The 14,616-nt window shown below is 39.3% G+C and overlaps 1 protein-coding gene across 1 annotated transcript; it reads right to left on the bottom strand.

Annotated features, from left to right (window-relative positions):
- Positions 1 to 268: 268 nt before the first annotated feature.
- LOC106903839 (transmembrane protein 200A-like) lies at positions 269 to 10,880 on the bottom strand. The gene is made up of 2 exons (XM_014967844.2): positions 10,595 to 10,880; positions 269 to 3,044 (listed from the first exon to the last, which is right to left on the bottom strand). Exon 2 carries the CDS (start codon positions 3,009 to 3,011, stop codon positions 1,482 to 1,484), a length of 1,530 nt encoding a protein of 509 aa, XP_014823330.1. The 5' UTR covers positions 3,012 to 3,044; positions 10,595 to 10,880; the 3' UTR covers positions 269 to 1,481.
- Between the last annotated feature and the right edge of the window lie 3,736 nt (positions 10,881 to 14,616).

Raw genomic sequence — 14,616 nt, forward strand, 5'->3', positions numbered from 1 at the left:
GTTCAAAAATATACTTATTCTCAACAGCTAGCTTATGAGTTAGCATCACTAGCTGAGAGATCTGTCTCATACAAATGTGACAAGGTGAAAATCAATTTTCTTTGGCTTTTGTCCAAACTAGTAGCAACATCTTTAGGTGATTTAAATGGCTGAAATATGATGTATTCCATGCGATCCCACTTTCATAAAATCATGCTAAACCTTAAATGAATCACGGCAGACCACTCTAATTGTTGTATTCACTCTAATATCATACAAGGACCCAACAGAGGTGTTACAGTCAGATTTATTCAACCAAGTATGTTTCATGTAAACAAGTGTGCACAAAAGGAAGACCTTGTCATGAAGGTCTCAACGCTAAACCAAACGTCTACCTGAGATTTAGTTCAATTCACCAATTCACGTGTAATTCACAGAACAATGCAGAGAAACAAATCTAGACTATTTCAGTTTTCTGTGGCACATGTTGATGCTACAATACAACATGTTGGACAGCAGTTATCGGAGACAGATTTGGTAATCTTACAAGCTACGATGTCGGCCCTAAATGACTCTTCAAATAGAATTTTCTTCACTTTTTTTCATTCTTTCATATTATTTTACAAAGCTTTACTAGTCTTTAAAAATTCCTTTAAAACCTTTCAAAACTCCTTTAAAGTCTTTAATATTGCTCTTGCTACATTGAAAAAATAGAAAAGTTTCATTTGAACATTGAGAAGGGGATGTAGTTTTAAAGGGGACCTATTATGCAAAATTCACATTTTGCATGTTTTTATACTTCCATTTGGGTCTCAGTTAATTCTGAAAACAGCCCAAGCACTAAAAAAAAAACACACAGCTGTTTTTTGGCAATAAGTTAATGTTTTTTGTTGACTGGAAAATTAGTTGTTTCAAAAGGTTCCTGAATCAACTGACACTGCATGGTTACCTAGCAACCCAAGCAGGAACTCCTGGTCAGCTGGTTTTACATCTGCATGTGCTGGAAAAGACAAGTGTTTTGTTCTCGACTGACCATCCAGAAAAGATGTTTGTATAATGTTCAAAGTCGGTTGTAGAATTATGTATCTGTTTGCAGGCATTTTCACACGCAAGTGTAAAGTTGAACTTGGGAAGGGCTATTTTGGATTTAAAGTGATAAAAGGCCCTAAAACAGCTCATTCTGAAAGAAGATAAAAAATAGTGTGAACTGAGCAGACTAAAATCTTATTATCTAAGAAGGACTTTGTGCAAAAATGTAGCTTAGCCCATGGACCTATCCTACCAGTTCAAGGAAGCATAATAGGTCACCTTTAATAATAAAGAGTGTTGCCCTCTAGTGTTCATGGCTATGTTTCAATAGTCCTTAGCAGTTAAGTATTTGTTTTTCATTTCCATTTCCTCTGTAGCCATCACATATTCATTACTGACTGCAAAAGAAAGTACAAATCAAACAACAACACCATAGAGACATTAGGGAGGCTCGTTAGCTGAAAAAGAAACACCTAGGGTTCTGTCGCTGAAGTGCTGGGTGTCACTGAATCGTCCCCTCCCTGAGCTCCTTCCTCTCTCTCCGGTGTTGCATCTATTTCTGCTGCCCGATCCACCGAAGAAGATGTGTGTGTGTCGGAGGCGTCGAAGGACTCGCCCCCGAGGTCAGTCAGTTTGATGTAGCCCTTGCTGTTTGAGCGCTCCAGTCGAGGGCAGCTGAAACGCCTCACTCTGTCACTTTGACGTCCCCCAGTCACAGACAGGCTGCAGCGCCGGGCGAGCCTCGGCTGATCCGCCAAGGAGTTCAGCGACGTATTTGAGCCCGTTGCCGTGGAAACAGGCTGCGGAGGAAACAGTTGGGTCCAATGTGGATGAGGCCGAGACTGCGGCGCCCCCTGTTGATTACCTGTCTCTGTGCTCATGTCCTCCTGGCTCTGATGAAGAGGCGGGGGGTCAGTCGCCGCTGCATCCATCTCAACACAATGACTGTTGCTGCTGCCATGTCCTTCCTCCTTAATGTTCTCGGCTGCAGCCTCGATAATAACCTCTTCCTCTGAGCGCCCCTCTGCCTCCTCCACCTCACAGTTATTGAGTTTGATCACTGGCAGCGTGAAAGCATTCACAGAGGACGTGACGATAGAGGTGGTCTCCCACTGCCGAGGCTGCGGGGCCTGCTCGCTACTATTGGTGTAGTCTTTGTAGATGCTGTAGACGGTGTCCGTAAAGCTCTGCACATCTCTGGAAAAACTCCGTGGCCTGCTGGCCAGTGAGGAGCGTCTAAGCAGCTCGTTGGTGTCCAACTCCCCCTTCAACTGGAGTCCGGTGGAAGGCCAGGAGCTGCGTGTGAGTGCTCCACTCGCCGGGAATGACGCAGATGGACCCTCGGCACTTCTGGATTGAGTGTAGTTCACCAAACCGTTCAGAGGCGAGTACTCCTTCGAGCGTATGCTATGCAGATCAATTACCGTGGAGTAGATATCTCTCAGGTTAATGATTTTGGTTTTCTTGTCTCGGTTTTCATGGAGGACGGCATTGGCACAGATGAAGAGGAAAATACCGATTCCCATTACCAGCGGTCCGAAGACTTTCAGGTTGTCTGAGTAAAGGTAATTATCCAGGAAGTCACAGAGGATGCCACAGTGAGGAGCGGGATTGGGGTTGCTGCTGTTGGAATGGCTCTGGTTTGACACATTGGTCTGCCTTGAGGAATGTTTGACATGGGTCGAGTTAGATGGTGTGGTTCTGGAGTAACTCATCTTGCTGTTGTGGAAGGCACCGTTTCTGCGGCGCTCCTGGTACTCCTGCTGACTCTGACTGGGCCAGTAACCCAGAACGGCCATGGAGATCCCAACCATGAGGATTACAACGCCAACGGCAGCCACCAAACCAGCCGGCGAGCAGAGATTGAGCTTTCCTTTCACCACCACCACATCGTTCTTCTTCTTCTTCTTGGATTTCCGTTTCCGCTTATTTTCGGCTCGGTTTTTGGAGCGGAGGGAATCCTGCCGCCTGTTCATGCGCAGCAGCCCACCGGTGGCAATCATGGTGGCGACTGGACAGTAGGCTCGTCACTCAGTCTATGAGGACACAAAACAGAACAGTCAGCTAATATCTGAGAGAGTAAATCATTTTATAGACTCCAAAAATGTTAAATTTCAACATTTTTAGTTGTTTGCCTCTAAAAATTTAGAGACCTGTTTGTCATGACAGTAAAATACAAGATACATAATCCTCCATCTAATACCCCAGCTACTATTGTGACCCACATAAATGTACCACTCCCAGTCAGAAACAACCAATCAGAGCCATGAGGAAGTGCTGTCAGTCATCCTCATGTACTTGCTGCTTAACATATGGTTCCAAGAAAACTTTGCAACCATTGGTGGCTATGCCAACTAGCCTGAGCATTCATGACACGTTCTACAGTTGGGAAGACATAGTAGCTTAACAGAGAGCAAGGGAAGGGTGTGAGCATGATTGACAGCGCTAAGACCCTCCTCCTGGCTCTGATTGGTTGTTTTTGACCAAGATGTGTATTTTTGCTGTTTGTACTTGGAGCACTGGGAGAAGGCAGATGAGCTCCATCCATCCATCCATCCATCCATCCATCCATCCATCCATCCATCCATCCATCCATCCATCCATCCATCCATCCATCCATCCATCCATCCATCCATCCATCCATCCATCCATCCATCCATCCATCCATCCATCCATCCATCCACCCATCCATCCATCCATCCATCCATTGCTCCTTTATTCACATTTTTTACTTCCTATTAACATCACTTCCTGTCTGAAACTATGGAAATCTAAAAGATTGGCTGAGTCACAAAATCAAACCAAACAGAACATAAAGATGTTTCAAACTCAGACCATTATATTTTATTATAAATGAAGCTTACAAAAGGAAATAAACCTGAAAATCCAATTATGTAGTTTTGTTAATTAACATCCTAGGGGATGAGATAGAGAATCTATTAATGGCTACAACAGAGAAAGAGCAAACACGCTTCATTTTCCTGTATGCATGCGGTGAGATAGTGCGAGGGAATCGATGTCTAACAGAACCAGTCTGAGCCAGACAAACCCATAGACAGAGACAGAACCCTGTGACCCGACTCCAGCATGTCATCATTTGACATTTTCTTTTCATAAATACCACACTGGCTCTAAAATGCAATCACAAATAATCTGTCATATTTCATAAGAAAAACCACAATCAATGGAAATAGGTTATAGTAAAGAATCCTTAGAAAACCATGTACAGACTGATTCAATAAACTAGAAGATTACTGAAAAGTCCATTTATTTTAAGAACTTTATCACTAAGCGAAATGCATCATAAAGGTTAAACGACGCCTGATTTTCCACTTACAGCTTCTTCAGAAAGTACTTTTAATCTGACAAATGATTCATTGGTATACATATTCTAATTTATTAAAGATGGCTGCATGATCACATGAAAATAATTGTGAAATCTGAGCATTTTTATTGTTGTGTCTTGCAAAATTTGATCCCATTAAAACTTCAATGTTTCTAATTAGGATGATTATGATGTTGGGATGTTTTTCTTCAGAAGGGATAAAGAAGCTGATTGACTTGCTGATGGGATGAACTAAATGCAGGACAGACCTGGAATAAAACCAGATTTGAGACTTAGGAACAGGTTCACCTTTCAGCGGGATGTCAACCTTAAACATGAAGGCCTCGTTTAGATCACAACAATATTTTTCTTCTAATTAGACAAAGCTTAAGCTTTTTCAACAACAAATTAGTAAACTTTCAGTCTTAAGATTTGCAAGTCAGTGTCGACATGCCTTACCAGATCTGCAGATGTAACTACAACAAAAGATAGTTACACAAAGTAGTGATACAAGAGGAATATGTATAAACCTATAGCAAAATGAAATTAGTATCACGTATGATTTCCTTCCAATTCACAAATAACCCATAAATTTATGTTGGTCCATACTAAAGCCTAATGAAACACATTTCAGCTTGTGGTTGCAAAGAAACATAAAGTACAAACAGAATGAACAGTTTTGCAAATCACTGAAATCCATCAAAATTCTGCATCAAGAGGTAAACTAATGTCCAACAATTAGGTATTTGGGGCACAATTGTCCATTTACTAGTAGGAAATAGAAGCAGGTTGAGATAAAACGACAATGTGTGAGCATGTAATGAGGGAATTCGTTGCCAAAGGGGCAACGTGACCCAGAGCCCCATTCAAACCCTGAAAACACAATATTAATAAAACAGTGAAGGACTCTGTTTTACCAGCAGTTGTTTAGCAGTTATGTAACAGAGCAGCTGCTGCTTCTTTTTTTTTCTTTTTTACAAAAAAAGAATAAGAATAAAGAAAACACTACATGAAAATCAGCATCACCTTACTTTTGTATTTTGTAGACAGGAATCTTACTTTTCAACATCAAACAGTTCTTAAAGCTTTTTGTAGCAAATTCAGTTTTGATAGACGGACAGCATCTAGATTAAGATCCCAGCACTGCAGTGTCAGCATCCATTATGGTGAACATTGTCACATGTCGGCTTAGTACACATCACCCTGCTATTGAGTTATTCTGCAAAGTAAGAAACACGCAGCGCATGACACGTAAGGAACAACTATTTGACAGGAACCCCTTAAGTGAGTCAAATTTTATAGAAGTATTGAAAAGTTAAAAAGGAGCTGATCATGAAAACACGCAATTCTTCAGTAAGTATCACGCATTACACTAGATGGACTTTGTAGCTGATCTAAATAACCAGCAAACAAATAATCAACTTATTAATAATAAATTGGCCCAACTGACCATTTTTCTATTAGGTAAATAATGCAAAACAGTTGACTATTTTTCCTTTTATTGGTAAAAATAGACACTTAAATTCACTAGATTTTAGCATTTTAGCATCTCCAACCCTCTAAAAACTGACATTTTGGAGTCAAAAACTCCAAATCTTCAGGATAATTTTTAGACTGACTGTATAAAAAATGACGCTATTCTAAAACTGAGGTGTGTAAAGTACTCAGAAGATCAAGTGTGTTACATTTGGAAACTACAAAATATAGCTGTTGACTCAGTCCCACCTACAGAAAACTGCAGCGGAAAGACAGAAACATCAACTTAATCATCTATCCATGACCACCTCATCATCTGTAATCAATCTCAGGAGCAAAAAATAGAACATCATTGCTTACTCTATATAAAAAATACAACAAAAATGTGCGGCGGTTTGCTTCAGAAGAAAAAAATAGATGTAAAATTTACAAAAATAGCTTCTTTTCCCCCTACAAAGGACGATGTGCAGTTTTATCCTGCCCTGCATCAGAGATTGTGCAACAAGTAGAAAATATGCTGCTTCCTCACAATGACCCTCTGGAAATGTATAGGTGCAATTCGAGTCCAGTGTATGTCTAAAAATACAAAGATGTAGGAAAAAGCATGATGATAAACACCTAGGCTGACAGGAGGGAATAAGAAGTGCGGTATCAGGATGTGACAGTGTAATGTGTCCAGACAGGAAGCCAGCAGGCATGTTCTCTGCACCTCACTCCCAACTCTCCTCTCTCCCACCAAATCTCCCCTGCTGACCCTCTCCTTCCTGCTTTCAGATCCATCAACTGGCACAGCTGCACTCCGAGATGACAGCGCCCTTCACGATCGGTACATCACGAAGAAAAATAGAAACCATTACTCGCTTGTTTACGCACCAGCCCAGTTATGTAACGTATTCTTTTTACGGTTTTGTTTTTATATTTATGATAAATGACGAAGCTGGACAGAAAGCTCGCCGTGTTGCATTGATGGAGACGGGAATTTTATGGCAAACGTTGAGATCATTAAAGAATAATTAATCAAGTTTAGTCCAGTATTCCAATTTTGGCCATGCTGGTTGAAGTTTGATTTAAATAATTGTGCCAATATTTATTTTCTCAAAAAGCTTTTGTTCAAACTAATTTCTAAGGGGCAACAACTCAAAACTACAACTAAACTTTCATCAAGTATTAGAGTCAGAAAACATAAAATATAATAAAAGTTTGACACATAACTTATTGGTAACTAAATTTAAAACTTTCTTTTCTGACACAAAAACAACATTTGGAATATGGCTGAGATAATTAATTGAATTTATTGTGATGTATCTACAGAAATAATTGTCAACTAATTTAGTATACAGACTGAAAAAAGGTAATTTGCTGAATATTCTCAAAGAGGTAATTTAAACATAGTATTTGTCAAGTGAAAGATAAAAGAAGATGCAAATGGACCTAGAAGATAAAACGAAATTGATAGAAAAACTCAACTGTGGCCTATTTTCCACTCCTAGGTTTATTCACACGAGTATGGGTTAGTCCACTTTAACTGAACTCTACTTAGTCTAGAAAGTCTGGTTTGTCTAGGGAGGTGTGAATGATCAGTCGAACTCTGATGCAGACCAAAGATGTGGAATACAAAAATCTAGGTCTCAATTTGGTTGAAATGAACTCTGGTGCGGTTTGAATGCATATGTGAACCTTAAGTGGACCAGAGATCGCTCCAAAAGAAGCAAGTGGACTATACACAGGGAATTCTGGGTAAATGCAACCAAAACAAACACAAGAATCTATCGATAATGGGAGAAATGGCTTATGGTCTTTTGCCAAAGACAAAAGAGAAATCTACTACTTCTAAAATCTGACACAATTTCTTTTTAATTATTTTTATTTTTTGCTGCTCTGTTTTTGTTTACGTTTTGTGAAGAAGAAAACTGTCTTCTTCAGATGTTTTTTGTTGCCTTCTTCAACAGAAAGTGGTGCAGAGCCACTACAGGTGAACAGGTTTTTAAATTTGGTTCGTTTGACACAGTACAGTGTGAAAGTGAACAGCACCAGCTAAAAATGTAACAAATTTTGCAATTTTGGTTCCCAATCTAACCGAGTCTACTGGACTATCAGGTGTGAAAACAGCCTGAAATAACTCGGTACTTGTTGCATGCTGTGAGTAAAAGTGAGAAAGCCTGCAAACTGCTTATCCTGAAACAGAAAGACCCTCAGGGATGAGGATACCAGAGCCTGGAAAATTATTCTAAAGTTTTAATGTTAACCTAAAACGAGGTGCTGATATTTTGCCATTATTTGTTTATCTGTAAATCCCATACAATAAAGAAAAAAATTCAACAGGACAACAAAAAGTCTGTAAATTATGCAAAAATGCCAGAAAGCACAAAACAAAACTATTTGATATTGTGGTAATACCATCACTTTCTTTAAAAGGCAATGTTTTTGTTTTTTATAGCAACATATCAAGATAATTGAGAAAATGTTGCAAATAAGACAAAGTGTTTCCATATCTGAACTGTACTGGTGGATGGAAACAACGCCCGTTTTAATCTAATGAGCCTCTAAATGTTTGTGCTGCACAGGCTGTTCACTCACAACAAGACTCTTTCCAGATAACCACAGTGATGACGTTCAGGCTGTTTCCAAAGAAAAATGTTGGATGTTTGGCATGAATCACAATTTCCAACCATAAATGATTCACTCTTACAACAGCAGCAGCAGCAGAATTTCTCTGCAATTTTAGCCTAAATATCCTGGAAGCAATAAACCTGATTTTAACGTAGAAGCTATATGTAGATCTTATGTAGACACGAGTCAAAAATATTTGCCCTCATAGCCAGAATTTAAGCTGATAATGTTTTGTTGCAAAACTTTCTGGTCTAAAGGTGGTATAAGCATTGATTTCAAATTAGATCTGTAATTGTGTTTTACTCAGTAGCACTGATGATGCTGAACAGGTTAAAAAAATAATTGTTTCTTTGTAGCTTCGGCCATCAACGAGATACAGCCGGTTTGCTTTGTTTCATAGAAAATAATATATTTTTGTCCTGTCTGACATCGCCGATGTGCGTTACCGTCAAGGAATACTCTGAGTGAACCATGAGCCATTCAGTTTACAACTTTGCAACATATTACATGTCCACATGTAACACAGAGCCCAATGAGATGGCTGTTAATGTTAATTCAATATTTGAAACTGTGTCCAACAAGGACTGAACGGCTTTGTTTGCTTCCTCCACTGCCATTGCCAAACAGGCAAACTATTCTAAAACTGTGCAGAAAAATTGACATGACTGTTAACAATTTCTCCTTCTGTTTTGAAATACCGTGTAGAAATCCACTTCAATGGGAGAAAGTCCAGAGGGGAACTGAAGGGAGATGAAAATCGAAATGGTCAGACTAATTTAGGGTAAAACATTGGTTTAGATTTGTTTGGAAGTAAATGTATAGACTTTCAATAAATGCGTTAGAACTCTCTTTTCAGGAAAGTACCAAATTAAGCTATTACAACTAAAAAAATACTCACTGGGAAGAAATATTTCGACATTTTTAAAATGTGGATTACTGATCCACTTAGGTGATCCACTCGTTAAGCTCTCCTCCTGATGCGCATATTTGGAATAGAAAAGTTGACACACGCTCTTTTGTGCCTACCGTCTCCAATTTTAAAATAAGCTACAAAGGCTTTGAAATATTCTCTGAAAAAATAAAAAAAAGACAGGTAATTTCTCCAGGATGTGGAACACCGAGTTCTGCTCACCTGCTAAGCAAACAGCGCTCCGGTACTCATCGGCAGGTTTATAGCGATCTTCTCTTTGCTTCACGACCAACAAGCACTCAAATGCCTCCCGGGCGAGAGCAAGTGAGGCTGCACTAACACCGACAGGGGCGTGGGCGGACCCCAGTCTCCGCTTGGAGAGAGAAGGGCATCGGAACAACGTGGACCAGAGGTGGGTGTGAACAAGTCGGATTATGTCTCTGTCTGCGGTGCTGAACAGGAAGCTGCTGATGGCTCCTCCGTTTGGTTTGGCTGCCACGGCAAACAGCTCGTCTGGCAGGACGGAGAAGGCAGATAAAAACGCTCAGTCTGTCCAATCTGCGGGGGCGCATATAAGCCCACCCACCCCCACTCTTTCTTACATTTTTTGCGCAATGTTGCATGAGTAACCGTCTGTTGACATTACGACGCATCTGTTTCCCTTCTGTTGGGAGAAAATCCTGCGAAGAAAACATGAGCCGCGGTGGAAGCTGGAGGTGGCCCCTGAAAATGTCCAGAGCCGACACCGGGTTGGCTGGGGGAGGGGGACGGCGGTAGGAGGGGGGCTCGCAAGGTGAAGATAAACGACAAACATCCGTACACCTCTGTCACGGCCTGACGAAGCCCATGCGCTCACAAACCTCAGCGCTGTGTGGTCACAATACGGCTCCTCATGATGAATTTCCCCCCTGCTTTTGTTCTCCAACTTGTTAAAAATAAATTTTATATGTGCGCCTCACATCTGACGCACGGAGAAACAGAAATACACCCATCAACTATGCAAAAAAAAAAAAAAAAAAAAAGCTCCAATTTTAGTTCCTGGAATAAAAGTAAAGGGAAATCAAGCCCATTGGTAATTAAAAGTCTGATTTATCCAGAATATTCTCCAACTAAACCAAGCTCTCATATCAAGCCAATCAAAAGACTCCTGACTCTGGTGTTAAACAGGCGCACTGGGGGATCATCTGGATGCAAACCCGCGTAAGGAAGAAATGGTGGTTTTCAAAAGAAAAACGAGTTAAAATCGGTGAAATAACATTTCTTACCAGAAATAGTGTGGATAATCTCGGGTCTTCATGGCGCGCTCCTGGTTCGGCTGTGTTCGGTCGTAGTGCGCCGCGCTCCGGTGCCAAGGCTGGAGGAAGAGTGGGGCTTTTTACAGCTCAACGCGGATTCACAATAGAGCCGACAGGGGCGGGCCAGGCGCGTTTCTATTGGTGGTGATTATTAGAGGAGGTGAAAAATGAGAAGTGTTATCATACTGTATGCTACCTGCTTCAGGAATAATGAAAGACCTAATTCACCATGTGACCACTAGAGACGGATAGAAGAGTATATAATTTCTGCTCCACAATTCCATCTACTTCAATTAAAATCTTATAAAAACGGAAAGAATTAGTAAAATATTTAAATTTTTCTCTCATTAAATTTTGATGACCAAAGCTTACAGTTGATAACAAACCTATTTAGTCTTTTAGAAAATTAGAATATAACATAAGACCTGTCAAAATATTAAATATTGTGGTATTGATCCAGTAAAGGGCTTGTATCGCTGATACCAATACTGATTTTTGCTGCTGTATCATAAAAATTCTGATCTTTAGATGTTTTTGTGGTTTTTCCTTTCAATTATTTTGCTCAAACTACAGAATTTGGACAAAGGTTTTAAGTGTCTAAGTACTTAAAGAGGGAATCTGAAACTAAAGTATTGATTTCACCATGCCAGTATTAATCCAACACTATCTTGTATCAATATTATTGGTATTTTGGATTTAATGTTATTGCCTACACAGTCAGAAAGACTGCTGACTAGACAGGAATCTTGCAGACATTCATAGATACCTTCCACAAAGACAGTGAGTCAGGAGCAGTCATAACTGAGGAACCTGACTCATTAATCTTATAAGTCACCTAACAAGGTGACCAAACCACTTTTCAGTATAAATCACTTCACAGAAAACTGGTTGTTCACACAATGCTCTGTCTGAGCAATATAATAGAAAGTTTAGTAGAAGAAAAAAGTGTGGTAGGACAAGGATGCACAGTTTATATGTACTGTACAGTATATGCACTGAGTATTGACATGATGAGGCTTGACAGTGATCAACCTGGCTCTGGTGAGGAAGCCACAGTTGCTTCAAAAGTGTCGTTTATCTCATCATGTTGGCTTTGGTGTCTCTGATCTCCATCTTTACCTGATGGTAAATAAAATCAGCATTTCCATGAAGACTGTCAGCCGGAAGTCCTCCAACATATCCTGGCAGATGGTTGCACTCACTTTGGACCTGTTGGGAAAAAATAGACCAACAGAGACTTCTCTAGTTATTAGTGACTTTGGAAATTTCACTCTTGATCATGAGCTGACCACCCTTCATCCAGAATCTCAGGACTTGATTTTTAAAACTGCTTACATTCTGAGGCAATTAAAGAAACATTTCTTCATTTCATTTAGTAAATAAATAGTAGTTTATTGTCTTTAAATATATGTCTTAGTGGGTTGTTTTGCCATGACCAATCTGCTGGGTCATGATAAATTGGGGGCTCGTCCGGGATCTAAATCTGGGTTGTGACGGCATTTAAGTCAAATTCTATTGATCAAGAATTAAAAAATGACAAGTTTCCACATCTTTAGTTCAATCACAGAAAACAGGCTGGCATCTTTTTGAATGAGGTAGATTTATTTGATATCAGTAAATATATTCAGTGTTACAATTTATACATCCAAAGCCTTTTAAATGACTAAAGCTCAGACTAAAATAAATTGCTAAAATGACTTAAGACAAAAAATATATTTTTTCTTTCATGAGAATGCAAAATCTACAACCATTTCTCAAACTTTAACAACAATTAAACATTCAGTTTCAAATTTAGACTATCATCAGCTATAATAAAACTTTGGTTCAGAGGATTGAAAAGGTTTCCAGTATCCAATAGTAAAAGAAAACTGAAGTCTTTGGCAAGAGAAAAGTACTACTTCTACAACAAATAAGGAATAAAGAAAATAGACACATTTTCAAGACAAGCTAAAATAAAGTAACAAGCATTAAACCTCCTATAATGCAAAGATTGCTTAGGAATGGAGAACACAATCTATAAATACATAAAGTGCATCTAAAAATCCTTCAGAGTGCAGATGGTGCAGTCTACTGCTTCTGCAGAACATCTTGGGAATTATTTTGATAAATTGCAAAGCAAGGGCAATATTTGCATATACGTTTCTCCGAAGGATGTATAAAACAGACAATGCAGGTATTAAATTGCCATGCTCTGGGCTCCAAATTGGACCCAGTGAAACCGAGCAAATCTAAACACACCACATCCATCAACTCCTTCTTCTTCTTCTTCTTTGTCTTCTTCTTCTTCTTCTTCCTTTACCTTTCCCACATGGGTTACATGGACGTAATTGTTTGAATGCTCTGTCCTGCCTCACCGAATGAAATATGACAGAGTCCAGATGGGTTTCACTTAGTGAAACTGAAGAAAAAGCAGCCATGCACTGGGCCGGGGAAGCGTGCAAAACAAAGCTCAGAGCTGATGCTCCAGAGACTTCACAGAGAATTTTATGACCCAGAAATGTGTTTTGTTTACGCCATAAATTAGTGGAAGGAGAAGAGAAAAACTCCAGTCTGCACGGCCCATGGTCAGGGATTCAAAGCATACAGCGAGACGGGAAATAATCCAGAGGGGTTTTAAAGAGCCGTCTTTAATCCCTGATGTTAACCAGTACAATAAAGGTCAGCTTTCAGTAAGCTTGTGCAGTTTAGGAAGACACAGAGACACACGCACAAATCTGGGCTTCTGAGGAAGACTTAAAACCCCTGTTTACTTCAAACAAATGCACCGAAACGTGTGTTTCTAGGATATACAAAGCAAGAAAGGCAGTGGATTTTGTTTACATAAAGTATGTGAGAAGATATATAATGAGTCTGAGAAAATACTCAGATACTGGTGGATCATCTAATCTGTTGTTTTTAATGCAGAAATATACATGCAAATTTTGTACATCATTTAAAAATGATCCTACTCTGTTACACATTCCTTTGGATCGGCGAACTCAGATTTTTATTAACTGCACACGGTATTTCTGTTGTAATTACGTACCAAACTCAATAGTTATGCTACTATTCTTCTATGCTAAAAAAATAAAGTTTGGTTATTTATTTGGATTTTGACATAAACTGAAACAGATTTTGAGTTCTGAGACAAAAAGATTTATGCAAAGCTGCATTATTGTTGTTGTGGATAGAAAAAACAGGAGTAAATATCTGCCAAAAACTCTGAGATTTCAGAGGTCCAAAAGTTGAAAATTTACTAGAAAAAACTGAAATGTTGAGATTGGTCTCAGAAATTTTCTTGAAAAAAGTGTAATGTTTTACTTTTGAAACTCAGAAATTTCCACATTTTCCCACAAAGTATAAAATTTCTGACATTCTCTCTGAAATGTTCCACTTTTTGAACTTGAGTTTCTTTTTTTCTAGAAAATTTCTGACAATCTAAAACTTTCTGAGCTTTTGGCTGAAGTTTACTCGTCTTTTTTCTATCTACAATGGCCCTAATATACCATTGTAGAAATCTGAGATTAAAATCACAATACAAGTGACAAAAAGAGAGAGTTGGGAGGAAGTTCTCCATGTTCTGAAATACCAGCTCCCTTATAGGAGATTTATTGATGGTGCTTTGAGCCAAAAACTGGGTAATACTTTGTAATATTAATGCCAAGGCAGGGCATATTAAGGTTATTGGTATTGAACAGGAAGGAATATAATTTGGATGCCCTACATTCCACACTCTTGGAGAAACTAAAAAGGTTTCTTCTAACTTGCCTTACGACTTTACCCTCATGTACTTAATCACATCTTATCAAGACGTCCCCAGATAATTAAACTCATTTTGAGCGCAGAGATAAATTAGAGGAGGTTCACTGCAATGGAAGAATTAAAAAATGTAATATGAGAAAGAGGGGGAAGAGAGAGAAGGAAAAACTGTGCTTTGATTATGCCACAGCCTTCTGGAAGTGTTCATCTTTGCTTTCAGGAGGGACACTCCCATTCGGGCGGCAGCAGCGACT

This window comes from Poecilia mexicana, unplaced genomic scaffold (assembly GCF_051168715.1).
Source record: "Poecilia mexicana isolate PSO_F unplaced genomic scaffold, ASM5116871v1 scaffold_17, whole genome shotgun sequence".
NCBI lineage: Eukaryota > Metazoa > Chordata > Actinopteri > Cyprinodontiformes > Poeciliidae > Poecilia > Poecilia mexicana.